At 44.4% G+C, this 16,552-nt stretch overlaps 1 protein-coding gene across 4 annotated transcripts in view; it reads left to right on the top strand.

Moving 5' to 3' along the window:
* The window catches only part of LOC129380547 (uncharacterized), a 210,454-nt gene extending 202,639 nt beyond the window's left edge, over positions 1-7,815 (top strand). For all 4 annotated transcript variants that reach the window (XR_008608669.2, XR_008608668.2, XR_008608671.1 and 1 more), the window contains 2 exons: positions 7,052-7,108; positions 7,757-7,815. Coding sequence is in view for 1 of the 4 variants with exons in the window: in XM_055061839.1 (XP_054917814.1) it covers positions 7,052-7,069 (18 nt within the window). In the remaining 3 variants the exon portion in view is untranslated. The remainder of the gene's footprint in view (positions 1-7,051; positions 7,109-7,756) is intronic.
* Positions 7,816-16,552: the final 8,737 nt, after the last annotated feature.

Raw genomic sequence — 16,552 nt, 5'->3', positions numbered from 1 at the left:
CCATAACACGCGTCAGACTTTCGTCTCGCATGTGGCAGCTGCAAACGACGACTGCTTTCACCACCCTTTCCCATTCCCTCGCGTTTTTGCAATCCATTGAGTGAGTCGACCACATTTTCTTTTTTATTTAACCAACGTAAGGAGCAAAAGAAAAACCCAGGCACAACTTGCCACGTCTAGGCACGCGCTAAAGCTTGCCTTCCATAAAATCGGGGTGGGTGTTTGCGCAGCCTCGGGCGCGCTTTGAGCGCTTCGGTTGCAATCTGGGCACGCACCCGTCCATCTGGTGCTGTCGTGGCTCCGTGCCAGACACGATGACACGAGATATAGAACAACGGGATGGGAGCTCGATCAACCGAGCCGCAGCACACACGTCTATGAGAGCCGTGTTCCACTCCTATTCTTGTGCGTGATTTCGCGTATACGCATGGTATGCGACCGTGCCCGTGCAGGATGATGAGTGATCAACGCGACGAAACGGCATCACCCTCACTCTTTACGCCCTGACCACCGCTAGCTTTTTGCGAATAGCGAAGCAAATTTTGTCGCGGTTCTGGTGTTGGACGCTGCCAAACAATTGCGCACACATGTGAATGCTGTGTTCTTTGAGCAATCCACTGCTGACTGATACGTCCGCCATGGCTTGGGTGCCTACAGAAATATTGCAACTATGCACAAGGTATGCGCCGGTATTATTGCCCCGTTCGCTCCATTGGTTCTTTGTTTTGTAAGCCATGAAGGACAATGAAGAAAGCACACCTGAAACGCGCAGTATTTTTTCATCAAGTCTCAAACCGTCACTCTGCCTAAAGTTGCGATCACCAATCACATTAAGCATAGATCAGGACAACGTGTGTTAGATCTGCGGACAGTACAAGCACAGGTATTATGCTCGAGTTTTCACCTCACGCCGTCTAATCACGCCCGTGCCCAGATCTACCCACATCTCTTACACTTGGGACCGCTGGACTTCATACATACGTTCCTCAATGATTGTCGCATCAGAGTTCGTCTTGGCGACACTTTGAGCGATGAAATACGTATATTTCGCGGCGTGCCACAGGGGAGTGTTTTATCTCCCTTATTATTTAACAATGCCATGAGTAGCCTTCCAAGAGTACTGAACCATCGAACACCAGTGAAGATATCTATATATGCCGATGATATCTGCATATGGGTCTCCGGCTACCAGCATCGCCGCCTCGAACGAATAGCCCAGGGAGCAGTAAAAGCCATTCAGGGCCACTTGGCAACGATTGGGTTATCGCTATCAGCAGAGAAATCATCATTAGTACTATTTCCTGGAGTGAAAAGAAAATCTACACGCTTGACGCTGAATTTGGACGGATACCAGATTCGACAAGTCACCAACGTCCGATTTCTTGGCGTTACCTTAGACCACAGGCTACTCTGGCGCCGCGGTGTTGACCACGTTAGGCCGTCATCGTCACCCAGGCTACATGTGCTCAAGCGAGTCGCTGACATACGTTGGGCTAACCACCCGACGTCGATGCTACGGCTACATACAGCGTTGGTTACCAGTCGGATCCTGTATCAGCTACCTATGATGTCACCCTCAGACAGCCAATACGAGCGCTTAGAAGCCATCCACAGAAAATGTATCCGACTTTGCCTTGGAGTCCCTCAGCCAGCGTCAAACAAGAAGGTGCTCTACATAGCTGAGTCACGCCCTCTACGCCTTCAGGCTTCCCAGGCACTTATGATCCAGTTACTACGATTGAGTGAGTCTACGCCCGGTAGAGCCCTCTTACGAGGTATAGGTAACAGGCCGCGCTCACATTTTTATGCAGCCCTGAACACGCTTCGCCTATTAGGATTGCGCTGCTCGAGACAGAGGAAAGGATAGAACTACCCTGGACATTCGAGGACATCACATGCAACTTAAGTGTACCACGATTGCAGTCAAAGAGCTGCATTCCATCTGCAGAAGCCAAGTCATTAGTCCTGGAACACCTGAACACGACTTACCCGAATCACCTACAAGTATACACAGATGGCTCTGTCAAGGCAGACGAAGACCGCTGCGCAGCTGCATTCTGTATTCCCTCTCTAAGATATACGTGGTCTGGCCGTTTGGACTGTATAGCCTCGTCGACAGTTGTGGAAGGCGTAGCAATAGCTTCTGCTCTGCGCAAACTAAAGACTTTGCCTCCGCAGAATGTGGTTGTCCTTACGGACTCAAAGGCCGCGTTACAACAAGTACACCGTGGTCTGCCATCCCTCAAGTTCCCACGCAAATCACTAGCCATCGTGAAAGAACTCAACAACAAAGGCGTCACAGTAAAGTTTCAGTGAATTCCCTCCTACATTGGTATCTCAGGAAACGAAAAAGCTGATGCGCTTGCATACGCAGCGCTCTATCATCCTCCCAAAATCAAGGCTCCAAAGAGTAATGAAGTGCGAAAATATGACATTCGAAATCACTTTGCGTCGCTTTGGTTTCTACCGCATATGCCCTGCGTAACCAAGAGATTGCACCGAGAGGAAGCCTCACTTCTATATCGAATAAGGACAGGATCTGCTAATACACCGGCCTGGTTATTTAAGACGGGACGAATCAATTCTCCGAACTGTACGGCATGCAACGAGACAGAAGACATTGAGCACTTTTTGTGGTCCTGCCAGCAATTCCAAGATGAAAGGGACGCTCTCCTGAAGAATCTGCAAAATAAAAGGACCTTCCGCGTGCGCGCCTGCAACACCTTATGGGTGCGATCTTGTACGCGTTCCAAACTCGAACGGAAGCGGTCCGTTCTTTCCGTCGCAAAATTGGCGGTCCTTTCCGTTGCGTTCGTCCGATAGCAGACAACACGGAATGATTGACAGCAGATATCACTTCACAATTGACGTCATGGCGTTCGTCACCGTTCAAACTGACCAACCGTGTGCGGCTCGGTGGAACGGACCGCCTCCGTTCTATTTTGGAACGCGTATAAGATCGCACCCTATATTTCCCGAGGGATCAGTTATAGCCCGCAAAGAAACTTCACGTCTCCTTATCGAATTTTCAAGAGAGACTGGTTTGATAGACATATGGTGAAACCCTTCAGCGGTATTGTGCGAGACGCTCGGGCGGAGCAATTGCCGGCCTTGATCGCCAGGCTAAACCCGCCTGTTGCTACAATTCACCACCACCACCACCCTTCACTCCGGGACTTCTGCAGAACCTTGGCGGCTCCTGGTGCGCCACGTCTGCCACAACTAGTGACGTTGGCACCCAGTTGCTACTCCACCACCAAGGAGCACCGCATGCATAAATGGACACGATTCGGTCTGTAATTGTTCTTGAATAAAGTTGTCTTCCTTATTTTTATGATATTTGTTTTACAGGAATGATGTAAGAGCAACCTTTCGCTGTAAGGCTACCAACCTTACCGACTTATGCGGCGTAATCACTGTGATGAAAAAAAAAGGAAAGAAAGGAACAGACACGCAACATGAAATAGACAGGACGGACACTGAGCATCAGCTTGTGCGCTGCTCAACACGGAGTGCATAACGGTACTAAGACTGGTAGCTAAATAATAATAATAATAATGATAATAATAATAATAATAATAATAATAATAATAATAATAATAATAATAATAATAATAATAATAATAATAATAATAATAATAGTAATAATAATAATAATAATAAAGCTGGCTAAATAATTGTGCTTTTGAACAGCGCAGGCTCTGTCTTAGGTGGTGCACTGTTTTTAAAAGAGAGAGGGTGTGTGTGTAGTAGGGGCGCTCACCCAGTTTCCACGTTCCCCTTAAAAGCGTGCAATATGCTTCAAATATATCTTCAAATAAATCGAGTGTACTGCGTTTCTGCCTTAACAATCTTGCCGACTACATGTGTTATACCTAGTTATGTGAAAACTAGTTTACTACATAGAAATTTTTAGAGTATAGGACAGCTGGCCTTTCTGCGAGGCTAACTTGTGCCCCAGGAAATTGCCATAATTTTCTCTGGAAGTTGCCTGCGGCATACATTCCTCATTAAAGAAAGAAAAAAAAATACGAGAATGTATTATCTGCAGCTCTGAGGGGAAGTTCTATTGAGTGCGGAACGCAGAAATTATGCCCCGAGAACGTTCGTGTGATTAAAGGCTCACGTTGCACTCGGTTCACCGGCAAGTTCAACATGCAACGCACTTTCGCATCCTTGCGAGGGCTTTGCCCTGACAATTTTGAATGTTCGTGGTAAACAAACAGTGCACCTTCTTTTCTCTCTTTCTTCATTTTTTTCGACAACTGATCTTCCGCGTGCATGTTGAAGCATTTCAGTACACACACACACACACACACACACACACACACACACACACACACACACACACACACACACACACACACACATATATATATATATATATATATATATATATATAGCTGCGCAAGGCAGTGGCAGAAGCGGGGACCCATAACATGCGCTCCAGCATATCACCCTAAACGCCATTTTGTTTATGTTCTTTGCAGTTCAATATTGTTCGCCGCTGCTGCCGTTTTCTCTAAAGTGTTACAAGTTTGCTCCATTTGTGAACCATGCCAACCGAACACGACACTTGTTTGCACGTGCCATGAGAAGATACCCCCCGAGAGCCAGTCTATTACTTGTTCAAGTTGCGAATAAGTTTATGTTGGAAGCTGCTCAGGTTTGTCGGGTATAACTCTGAAAAAGAAAAGTAAAAAGAAAGGTGACTTTACCATTAGTCAGTGAATATGTAAGATGTACAGGAATGGTTCACGCCGTAGTGGTACATATTATTCTGATCAGGTTGTAACAGAAGACCGGAACTTGAAAGAAGATGTAGCAGCCATTCGGGAACAGCTGAATGCACACGAGCCACTAATAGGGAAAACTGATTATCTGTTTGAACTAAAGGGCATAGTGTCAGAATTTCAAAAGTCAGTTGAGCCCATGTATAACCAGTACAATCAAGTAATAACTCGCTTAACTGCACAGGACTTAGAAATCACCGAAGTCAAAGCACGTATTGCTCGAGTAAAAGGCACTATCGAAGACAGTGAACTTGCCAGTCTGAGAAACCAGGTTAACGATCTTGAGCAGTATGGGCGCAGACAAAACCTCGAGATACATGGACTTCCTCGTAAGGATAATGACAACTTGCTCACTGTGGTTAATGATCTCCGAATGCCCCTTGGTCTAGCACTTGTGACTGAACCAGGAATCGATAGCATACATCGTCTACCTGTCATAAACATATGTGTTCCCTCTTTACTAATCAGGTTTGTTTACTGGGAGCAGAAAGGGAAGCGGCAATTAAGGGAATCAAAGCTTGACGTGTGTTTTTATGATAATGTGACATCACAGAACGAGCGCTTGCTATAGTTGACTCGCACGAAGGCTCCTTCAATGGGCTATCGATACGTATGGAAGACAGATGGGAAAATACTGGCATGTCAGGGTTCTGGCTGATCCAGTCCTGCATGTCTCAAATGAGTCTGACCTTTCGAAGCTTAGAGCTTTCAGTCAGAGACGGTAGGCGCTCGCGAAACCCGGCCCCACATTAAATAGATTATAGATTCTACCCTGTGGTTACGGCAAACTGTCACCACGACATAAACTATTCCTCTAACAATGGCTATTATAGCACAGCACAATTTAAAACAGATTTGACGCATTCAATCTGCCATTTGAACAGGTTTCAATGCGAAAGCACTATATGCTCCATTGAGCGAAAGTCCCCCGGCGTCGTCGGCGTGACCGAAAGATGGTACCAAAAATGGCCGACAGTGCAAAAAACGAAAAAAAACGTCAAAAAAAATGCTCGGGTTGACGTCAAGTTTCTCAAGGAGGTTCCTGTAAACAAAGTAAATTATTGGCTTTGAAACGAAGATTTGGTAAAGTTCGGTTTGGGTATGAATTAAACCTGGGCTTCCGGGGCGCGATATGAGCACGCTTCCCCGACCTCAAGGTGGCTCCACGGTTCAGGCTGACTAAAGATGTGACCTAGTGCGTGCGTCATTGGGTACGTGACGGCGCAGCCAATGGGGATTAGGTGGCGCCACGTCATGAGTGCATAACATGAGCGCGTTCATGGCGCTCCGAGGTCTACAAACGGTATAATGCGCTCGCATTCCCACATGTCCAAAGCAGTCTTACTTGTCTTTGCCGAATATTTTTTTCTGTCTTTTGTTTAAACACGAGAATCTTGAAGAATAAGATAGGTGTAATTTTGTTTGGCACATAGACAGCATACTTGCTGATGCAACAAAAAATTAAAAATCTGCAGTATTGTTGGGTGACTTTAACATTGACATTCAGTTTGACTCTTCTTCAAACAGACTTCTTGACGTAATATCTAGTTATAGTTGCGCGAACACTATTGATGTACTAACTCGTATTACTGCTGACACGTCGACTGCAATTGATATGTGCTTCACAGATTTTTTGCCTACTGATGTACCTTCTGGAGTCATGATATCTGATATAAGTGCCCATTTGCCGTTCTTTGTTTTTCTCCCAAATACTAAATCAGCACCGCCTAAAACTCTGCCAACTATGTATAAGAAAATCAACGACGATACATTTAAAAGTTTTCGACGTGTGTTACTAGAATACGATTGGGAACAAGTATACAATGAAAGTAACCCGAATCGAAGTTACACAATCTTCATAGCAAATTTTCTAAGTATGTGCAATACTGCGCGTTTCCGTTAGTGCGCTACCTTAAATAAAGAAGTCTAAAAAACATTGGATAGATAAGAATTTGTAGAAACGAATTCTTAGTAAAAATAAATTTTGTGCTGGCTTCATAAAGTCTAAGGATGCAATTATTCTCAAGCTTTTTAAACAAGTCCGTAATAAGCTATCACCTGATATAAAGAAAGCAAAAGAGGATTACTATGTCAATATATTTTCTAAGAAATTGACCCCAGACAATATATGGAAAGCGTTCGTTAACCTCATGTCAAAAACAACCAAAAAGCTTTGCACCAAATATAAGCCTGTGGTATCAGTACTCGGGATTTTCCTTGTCAAACTAATTTAACGAACACTTTCTCACTGTTCGCAGCTGCGACACAAGCGTTGATGAGGAAGACGCATTATCGTATCTTCAAGAAAAAATTAGGTAAGAACAATTTTTTTTCGCATGCATCACCGACTGAGATCGCACAGTATATTATGAAATTACATATTAACTGCCCGGCAGGAGTTGATCGCATTAAATCGCAGTAGGTCAAATACGCTTGCGATATTGTGGCTCCGCTGCTTTCACGCATTTGCAACCAAATGCTAACAGTACAAATTTTTCCTGACAAGCTGAAGATAGCACGGGCATTTATTGTGCCCAAAGGAGGCGATGACAATTAATTCGGTGCAATTCGGTGGGCAATGACTCTCGGTTTTGACTATTTTCTCCAAAGTTGCTGAAGATGTTATAAACACGCGTTTAGTTGCCTTTCTTGAGAAACTCAATAGAAACTCAACCCAACAATACGGTTTAAGGGAAAACGACTGGAAATGGCATTATTTTGGGTAAAGGATGAAATAATTAATAACATAAAAAACCATCTTCTGACACTAGGATTGTTCTTGGACCTCAAAAAGGCTTTTGATTCTTTCAATCATAAATTTTTTTTACTTAAATTACGGAATGATACGGATAGGAGGCACTCCGCTCGACCAGATCAAGCGCTCCGTAGCATCGAGTACACAATGCACCAGTGTGAGCGGCGTTTCATCTAGTAACGTGAGCATATGCACTGGCATTCCGCAGGGTTTAATTCTGGGACTACGTGGGAGTCGCCCGCTGCTCGCCAACAATAAAGTTTTTCAACCAATCACTGCTGTTTCTCCTGCATATCAAGCAGTAAACACTCCACACACTCCCTCAATGGTGATGTATGCTGATCACGCTAATATTTTCTTTTCTGGGTTTGACTTACACTCTGTAACGAGAGATGCAAACCTGTGGCTGACTGAGCTGTCGAAATGGCTGACAGAGAATAAAGTGGAAGTTAGTGTGCACAAGACAAAGTTTCTATTATTCAGGCTAAAAAAGAAGATCCTAAAAAGTGAACCCATTATCATTTTTTGCAATAGTGCTCACACACGCATGGAGTCAATACGATTTCGAGGTGTTGTATTTAACGACAAGTTAACATGGACAGATCATGTTGACGATTTACGCTTGAAAGTCTAGTTCGGTAGGTATAGTCAACATAATGAAAAATTGTTTGCCGTTATGGTTAAAGAAGCAAATGTCTTATGCTCGTGTACATTCATACCTGCATTATTTTTTATTAGTCTTGGGCAGCACACACAAACTTACATTCGCTAGTTGTTTCACACAAAAAGGGCTATTAAATCCATCAGTGTATTACGTATCCGGTCAGCACCTAAGAATATTGGAACAAACTGGGCGTACTATACCTACACAATTTAAAGATCCAAAGGTTAGCTGTTGAGGTACATCATTTACTTAATTATGACCATGCCTTTCTACTGCTGCGATATTTGAAAGCTACCGGATTGAGTCACCGTCTGTGATCTGGACTGAGTGACCGAACGATATCCCCAGTGGACTTTCTCTTCGTCTTTTATTCTTCCCCTCCCCTTTTCCCTTTCCCCAGTGTAGGGTAGCCAACCAGACTCAGTCCAGGTTAACCTCTCTGCCTCTGATTTATCATTTGCTCTCTCTCTATTTACGCCTTTCTACTCACATCACAAAAACGTTAGAAATTACTGCCGTACGTACTCCCACATTTTACTTACAGGAGTAAGAAGGACAGGACAAACTATGGCTCTCAAACGCTGCATTGCCTGATCACACGATTCTTAGGGACAATAAAGCTGTGGAAGAAATAATTAGAATCCATAAATTTCAACAAAAAAAAATAAAATAATTAAGTGGGGTATAAATAAGTCTATTGCTTTTCGCGTAGTTCCTATGTCACATTTTCTGAAAAACCAGCATTATTGTGCAAACTCGTGTTGAGCGTCGTCGCAAAGCACATCCTAACCATGAACATACCAGATGTTCATGTTTAGGGTCTACAAGAGGGTTAGATCAAACATTTGCTTCAAGTACGTTCGAAATAATGAAAATAACGAAAATGCCAAGCTGCCGTGTATACTCGTGTCAGGGCCACAAGTCTTTCTTTCTTTTTTTAAGTGGCACGAACATCGAGTGACACTCTCTTTTTCTTGCGCAGCACTTCCGGTTCACCTCCTGAGACGACCGGGTAGAAAATTCAAAATAAACCAGAAAAAAATAGACAAAATAGTACAGTGCCAAATTCACGGGTTTTATTATAGATATGATATCAGAGCATAAGTTTAGTTACAAGTTGAGTTACCGATGTGTTCGGAATAATTATAATTAATTATAAATCACTGATTACCGCATACCAAAGCACAGAATCGTAGAATTTAACACCCGCTACGTGAGCGCGACATTGACGAAATTCTTGGAAACCCTGAAGTAGAAAGCGGAAGTAATGACGTCACTAATGACGCCACAAACAATAAGGTGGCATGATATTTAACCGGATAATTAATGGAAGACAGTTGTCTCTGTGTGTTGCGTTCGCCTAAACTCAACCTAAAGAACGCCAACGTCGAGGTGGGAGTGCCACTAAAAGTAACCTAAGTCAAAGATTAGGGTCGCCTACCATCTTTTTTCATCATCCTGACGAAGTACGGCCTTCACATGGGACCGGCCGTCTTGGTCCAATTTTTCCAGCAGTACGTTATCCCTGTGATTCCTTTGTGCAAAAAGAGCGAATGCTGTCGCTTTCATAATGCATCTATTCCTTCACTCATACACGCCACGTACCTGGTGTGTATATAGTCCTCTCCACTGTCGCTGCCCCCCTGTTCAGGCCTGGTTCGTCAGCACACTCATGGATACAGTCGTCCTTCGTATAGTACATGGCGTTAGATATGCTTGTGACTTTGAAGCTTTTCACAACAATGCCCGAAGACATCGCACGCCACGGTCTCAGAATCAAAGAGCAGACAAGCTTTCGTGTTTATTTATTTATTTATTTCAAATTTTAGGCTTTCAAGTTGAGCGTGTGGCTTCTACACGAGTGCGGCCCTTAATTGAGTGTATAAAGTATACATAATGTCTCATAACAGTGCTGAGAGACCTTCAGAGTGCAATACAGTGACCGATTATTAAGACAGTATGCACGACCAGGAAGCAAACATTTTCTGACTGCTGTTTTTCAGATGTGTACGGAATGCAAAAACGTTCGTGCACCTATACAATGTAAAAATGTTTACACGTAAGGGTGTTTGCTTGTCACACGGGTAAGTTGAGTAATGGGCTTTTACGTGCCAAAACTACTTTCTGATTATGAGGCACGCCGTAGTGGAGGACTCCGGAAATTTAGACCAGCTGGGGTTCTTTAACGTGCGCCTAAATCTAAGTACACGGGTGTTTTCGCATTTCGCCACCATGAAAATGCGGCCGCCGTGGCCGGGATCCGATCCCGCGACCTCGTGCTCAGCAGCCCAAAACCATAGCCACTGAGCAACCACGGCGGGTTGTCACACGGATAATACCCTTACGTTAGGGCCTTACATAAGTTTATAGAGGACCACAACGGAGCTCTAATTCGATGTGCGAAGACAAAAGACATAGTTGAAAACTATGCAATCATTCTGGGAGCCTTGGGCGCAGAGAAATATCCAAAAGGAGAACTTCAGAGGGGTAGATATGAAACTTTTTAACGCACTTTTTATGTCGCCTACCACAGCTCTCATCATTTTTACTTGCAAGAAAAAGTCGGCAAGCAAAATGCCATCATTGGTTTCCACCAACAATTTGATCTTACCCCTTAAACGTGAGGGTGTTAGCGACTACCGAACAACCTTTATAGACTTATAAAGGCGTAAAAACGTTTAGAGTGTAGGCTCAAAGCGAGAGAGAGATAAACGGGATGGGAAAGGCAGGGAGGTTAACCGGATAAGATTCTGGTTTGCTACGCTGCACTGGGGGAAGGAGAAGGGGAAACGAAAGACGAAAAGAACAGCGGAGAGAAAAAGCAAATAAACGAAAAAAAAAGGACAGGGAAGGTCGTGAACGTCCATGGGAACTACAGTTTTTCCAATATATAGGCCACTCGAACGTAAAAATTTCAAGAGTGCCTTCACTGTCGTGTGGTGTGACGACTGTATAGGTCTGCGTTCCAGGAATGTCAGCTCCGAAAATGGCCGGTCGTCAAGACGCGCCAGCGTGGTTGTGAGTGACGGGCTGTGTGCGCTGTATCGGCGACAATGCCAAAGAACTTGTTCGATAGTTTCCTCGTCACCGCAGTGGTCACACGCAGCACTATCCTGCCGTCCGATGCGGAAAGCAAACGACTTCGTAAATGCGACGCCAAGCCACAGTCGGCAAAATACCGTTGTCTCGGGTCAGGATAGTCCATGTGGAGGATGAAGTTGCAGACAGGGGTCCAGTCGATGTAGACGTGTGTGCTGGAAACTAGGTTTGTTCCACAACAACTGTAAGACATTGTATGCAAGCACTCGACGTTTCGCTGCTGCATCTTTTCTTGACAGCGGGATTGGTTACTGCACGCAGTCTTCTTGAGTAGATCGAGCAGCTTCATCGGCATGTTCATTGCCCATTATGCCACAGTGGCTAGGGAGCCAATGAAACGTGACTTTGTGTCCTTGCTCGACGAGGCGATGAAGGAGCTCTCGGATTTCTAGCATTAGTTGTTCGTAAGGTTTACGGCCTAAGGCAGAAAGCAAGCAATGTAGAGCTGTCTTGGAGTCACTGAAAATGTTCCGTTTTTGAGGTAGTTCCTCTTGAATTATGCAAAGTGTGCTACGAACAGCGGTAAGCTCCGCGACTGTCAATGTAGTCTGATGGGATGTCTTGAACTTCAAAGCGGTGGCTTTCGCAGGAAAAACCACTGATCCTGCAGAACCGTCCACGGTAGTTGAATCGTTGTATTTTTCGTACAGCAAGAGCAGCGAAAGCTGCTCGAGCGCTGGTGATAAGAATTGTGCCTTCGTTCGATTTCCTGGTACTGTCAGTCGAACTTGTGGCTGAGCCAAGCACCAAGGAGGAAGCAAAACTCTTGCTGCAGCTGTGTAATCTGATGGCAGGTATACATGATAAGGCAGCATCGTCTGACAAAAAGAGGCACGTGGTCGGTCTCCTGGCGTTGAGGCAAGATACTGGAGAGGGGCGCGAGCAAGGTGCCTGACGTGTGCTCTGAGCGCTTCCATAACAATGTGAATATTGGCTGGGTAGTCATGCGCAATTGCAATGGTTTCGGATGTTGATGTATGTACATTGTGGCAGCCCTATAGGCAAACCCTAAGTACTTGGGCCTGAGCACTTTCCAATGTATGGAGGTTAGTTCTGTAGGTATTGCTCAGCACTGCCAAGCTGTACCTCAGATACTCGAGAAAAAGCGACCGGTACAGTTGCATCATCATGTGTACTGAAGTACCCCAGGCTTTTCCCCCAATAAACTAAAGGCTTAGATGCGCATTAAAGAACTCCAAGAGGTCAGAATTGATCCGGAGCCTTCACTACAGTGTCCCTCAAAGCAACAGAGCAGCTTTATGACATAAAATGCAGTCAATCAATCAATCAATCAATCAATCAATCAATCAATCAATCAATCAATCAATCAATCAATCAATCAATCAATCAATCAATCAATCAATCAATCAATCAATCAATCAATCAATCAATCAATCTTTGCTCAGTCTGTTCTGTAGTTTACCTTTACTTTCATTTAGTCATGCTACTATTACTGACTTAACTACTAGGTGATTTTCTCAAAAGTTTAGCGCACAATTCCAATTTCGTTGGTGATCTCCTAAATTGCGCATAATTAAGCTGTACTTTGCCGACGTTTCTGCAATCTTCGTTTTCCAACACTCACCGCATCACGAAAATTGTCTTGTTGAACGCGTTACCGCAGCAACACCTTTTTTTTTTAATTTGCGCCGCAGGTTATAAAAATCTAGAAGTAGCAGTGACAGTTTCCTTTCTATCTTTTTCCTTTCTTGCTTTCTTTTTCTGCTTTTCTTTTCTTTTTCTTACACCGACGGTTTTATTGAATGAGGAAAGATCATGTTGACAATGCGCAGTGAAGTACTCGGCGAATGCACAGTACTTGCCGTTGCGGGCGTCGGCAACGCGGCACTTGGCGTTGCTCGTTCAAAAAATTTATTCTCGCCTTACCGTCTCCGGTTTATTTGGCCTGCGATCAGACAAAGCAGGAGGCGCGCCGGTGTATTCGGAGAGGGAAGGTGAGGGAGTGCGAAAACAGGGCCACCTCTGTTCATAAACCGCGTCTGCTTTGTCTTTAAGCGCGGCAAGCAAAAGGTTGGGGAGAAGGGCGGCATGCGCGGCGTGGCCGGAGACGTATATAGAATGCGCGTTCGACGCCGCTTTCGCGGCTTCCACGCCGTGCACCGCATAGCAGCGCCCACCTAGCGCGCAGGATTGCCTCGCGTCGCGCGCTTGCAACGCCACTGCCGGCACCGCGTTGGCGTGGATGCAGATACAACAACGCGCCGCCTTTATTAGGAGTCGCGCTTCGAAAACGGGCCGACCCCAATAACGCGCGCCGCCATATGTACAGCGGAGCGTTTTTCAGTTCCATTTAGATGCGCATACGAATGCAAGAGAGCCGCCACGACGTCGCCCGGATGATGTTTCTCGTGACTCTCAATATATACCGTGCGCGCCACGCTGTATGCAAAGTCAGGCCCGCGGCAGCCCGATTTTGCATGTGCCGAGCACCGCATCACACGCTGTGTTGTTCTTCGTGTTCACCGCTGCGAAGAACAGCGGCGCGTGAATGTTTAGGCTTGTCTCTGTTGTTGCGGTAGGGGTTATCTCTATACAGAGGTCGTCACGCGTATGTCCCTTGCTATTTTTTCCGTCACCTTTTTTTTTTTTCTTTTTTCTTTTTGCACAGTGTTTCCTCCCTGTTTGAATGTGTGTGCCGCAGGCCGCTTGAATTCACGCGTTCTAGCGGCTTCCTGGCTCCGTTTGTCTGAACGTGTATTGAGAGAAGGGAAGCAGCCAGCAACGCATCAGCGTCAGCGAGGATTGGCAGCATAGCATCGCCTTAGTGCGGCGATGCAGTGCCCAGTATAATAATGAGCGATTCATACCAGAAAATGTGTTTTAGGAAATAGAAACAAAAAGCTTACAAGAATGAAAACTGTCATATATATGCTGTGCGAAAGTGCAATTTCTTCCCTTTCTTTCTTTCTTTCTTTCTTTCTTTCTTTCTCCAACCACTCCCTTGAGGAACCTGTGGCATGAAGCAATGAACATAGCAGTGGGTCTTTTGTTATTTTTTATGTTGTTGAAATAAAACTGCAGTATATTGCGACCACTGAACATATCTCTCTGTTTTGTTTGAACAAACTGAAAAGCAGCAATACAGTTGTCTGCAATTGCTCTGCTGTAGGTAGAGTTACTTTTTCTGCCATCTTTAGTAGTCCTTTTTCCCATCACAGTACAGGGTAGTCAACCGGATATATCCTCTGTTTAACCTCCCTGTACTTCCTTCACTTTTCTCTCTCTCTTTCTCTCTACTATAGCGCTTAAAGCATCCACAAGGTAGTGAGTGACCTTTCCACTTCCCACATGAACCATCTCATTCACACTGAAAACAAGTTGACATACTCATTAACCGAATCACAGGGAATTGGTATGACGTATGAAGGTAAAGTATAGCAGACACTTTAGCTACTCGTTACTGACCCCCGTATTCAGAAATGCATCTTAACTTGAAACCCGCGCTTCACTTGATTTTAGTTACGCCTGTCGTGAACACACTAATGGAAACGCAATGAGCGTCTTGGGCGCGTACGCGCCAGGCGTCGTTTATATCAAATCAAGCATGGTCGTCAAGTTAAGATGCATTCCTGAATACGGGGGTGTGTGTGCTTACATATGTTGAATACATGTGTACTGTGTTCTTGATACATGTTATCAGGGCATTCATAACCGAGATAGAAAAAGAAGACGCAGGCACCATTACGACTATGAGTGCTATGTATGAATGCGTCGTTTCATATGTCCTCCTCGTATTCGAGAGTCGCTAGCAAACTAGGCGTGCCGCCAAGCAAACACCTACACGCAAACTCCTCCAGCATCCTTTGAAGAGTGTTTCTCTCTCTCTTTCTGCTGTAGGTAATTCGTTAGCATCCGCGGGCCTTTCTTCGTTATCAGTTGACTTTGTTTCCGCAGGTGATGCTTCTGAGAAATCAAAATTCGTGGAGTGTTACTGTATCTGCAGTGTAACATTAAGCACTGGCGGGGTTAATGAGCTGATAGGATTCCAAGGGGCTTCCGTGGTTTGTGTGCATGTATGCCTGTATGCCTGCGCGAAAAACTATTACCCTGTTCACAAACGCACCACGTCTTCAACCTCGTCCTCGACTCCGCTGACCATGCAGAGGGCTGCACTGATTCATTCCGACAGCAATGAATGCTTCATGCTTCATTCCGATAGCATTGTCTCATTCCTGTTGGTGTAATGCTTAACTTATATTGGTCACTTAAGAAGCTTTAGATGTATTTCACTGGTAGTTAGATTTTGAGCCATGACAACGTTATTTTTAATCCGTGATTTCTTATGTGCCCTGATTTTAGCCTAGCTAAGTGACCGGACTTTGTGTTTACTTTAGTGTCCATATGTAACTGGACGTTGTGTTGCTGTGTACCTTACTAGACTTTCAGTTTTAGTGTAGCATTAGTTTACTTACGTGACCGGACTTTATGTTTTTATGAATTGGAGTTGCCTTTCAGTTTTAGTGTGACATTAGTGTTCTCATGTTAGCGGCATTGCTGTTGTTATCGTTTAACTATTTTTATTATGATTTATTCTTTTTTTAAGATCCCTATGTCAAAAGGAGTAGCCGGCCAAATTAAAGGCGACATCTCCTAAATATTATTTAATAAAAAAAAACCTTTTTTTTGTATAGGCTGTAAGCTATTCGTGAATGATGTGGGACACTTTTCGCCCTTCTCTCAATTTACCCGCAAGATCGCGTCGCTGCAGGTTTCCCACAGAGCCCTCGGCAGCATGAGCCCCGAGAGTTCGCCACTTTTATGTATGTATGTATGTATGTATGTATGTATGTATGTATGTATGTATGTATGTATGTATGTATGTATGTATGTATGTATGTATGTATGTATGTACTATGTATGTACTATGTATGTACTATGTATGTATGTATGTATGTATGTATGTATGTATGTATGTATGTATGTATGTATGTATGTATGTATGTATGCATGCATGTTCCTAGCTGTCTGCTTGAAGCAGAACAGCGCGGTTTTGACGGGGACAAGCAGGAAGAAACGTCACGGACGAGCGCTGACTTGCAACTGTAAAATATGTTGTAAATATGTGTTTCAAATATGGCACCTTTTTTCCTGTTACGCCGCCTGTGGTGACATTGCAGCACCTGTGGTATTCAATGTGTCATATTTATGCACCATTAAATCCCAAGCCAGCTGCATTTGTATCCAACAGCAATTATTTAGATCATCATTTAGCGTCCAATT

The sequence above is a fragment of the Dermacentor andersoni genome, chromosome 1 (genome assembly GCF_023375885.2).
Source record: "Dermacentor andersoni chromosome 1, qqDerAnde1_hic_scaffold, whole genome shotgun sequence".
NCBI classification, from domain to species: domain Eukaryota; kingdom Metazoa; phylum Arthropoda; class Arachnida; order Ixodida; family Ixodidae; genus Dermacentor; species Dermacentor andersoni.
The sequence above is the reverse complement of the archived record's forward strand: the minus strand, read 5'-3'. Positions and strand labels throughout refer to the sequence as shown.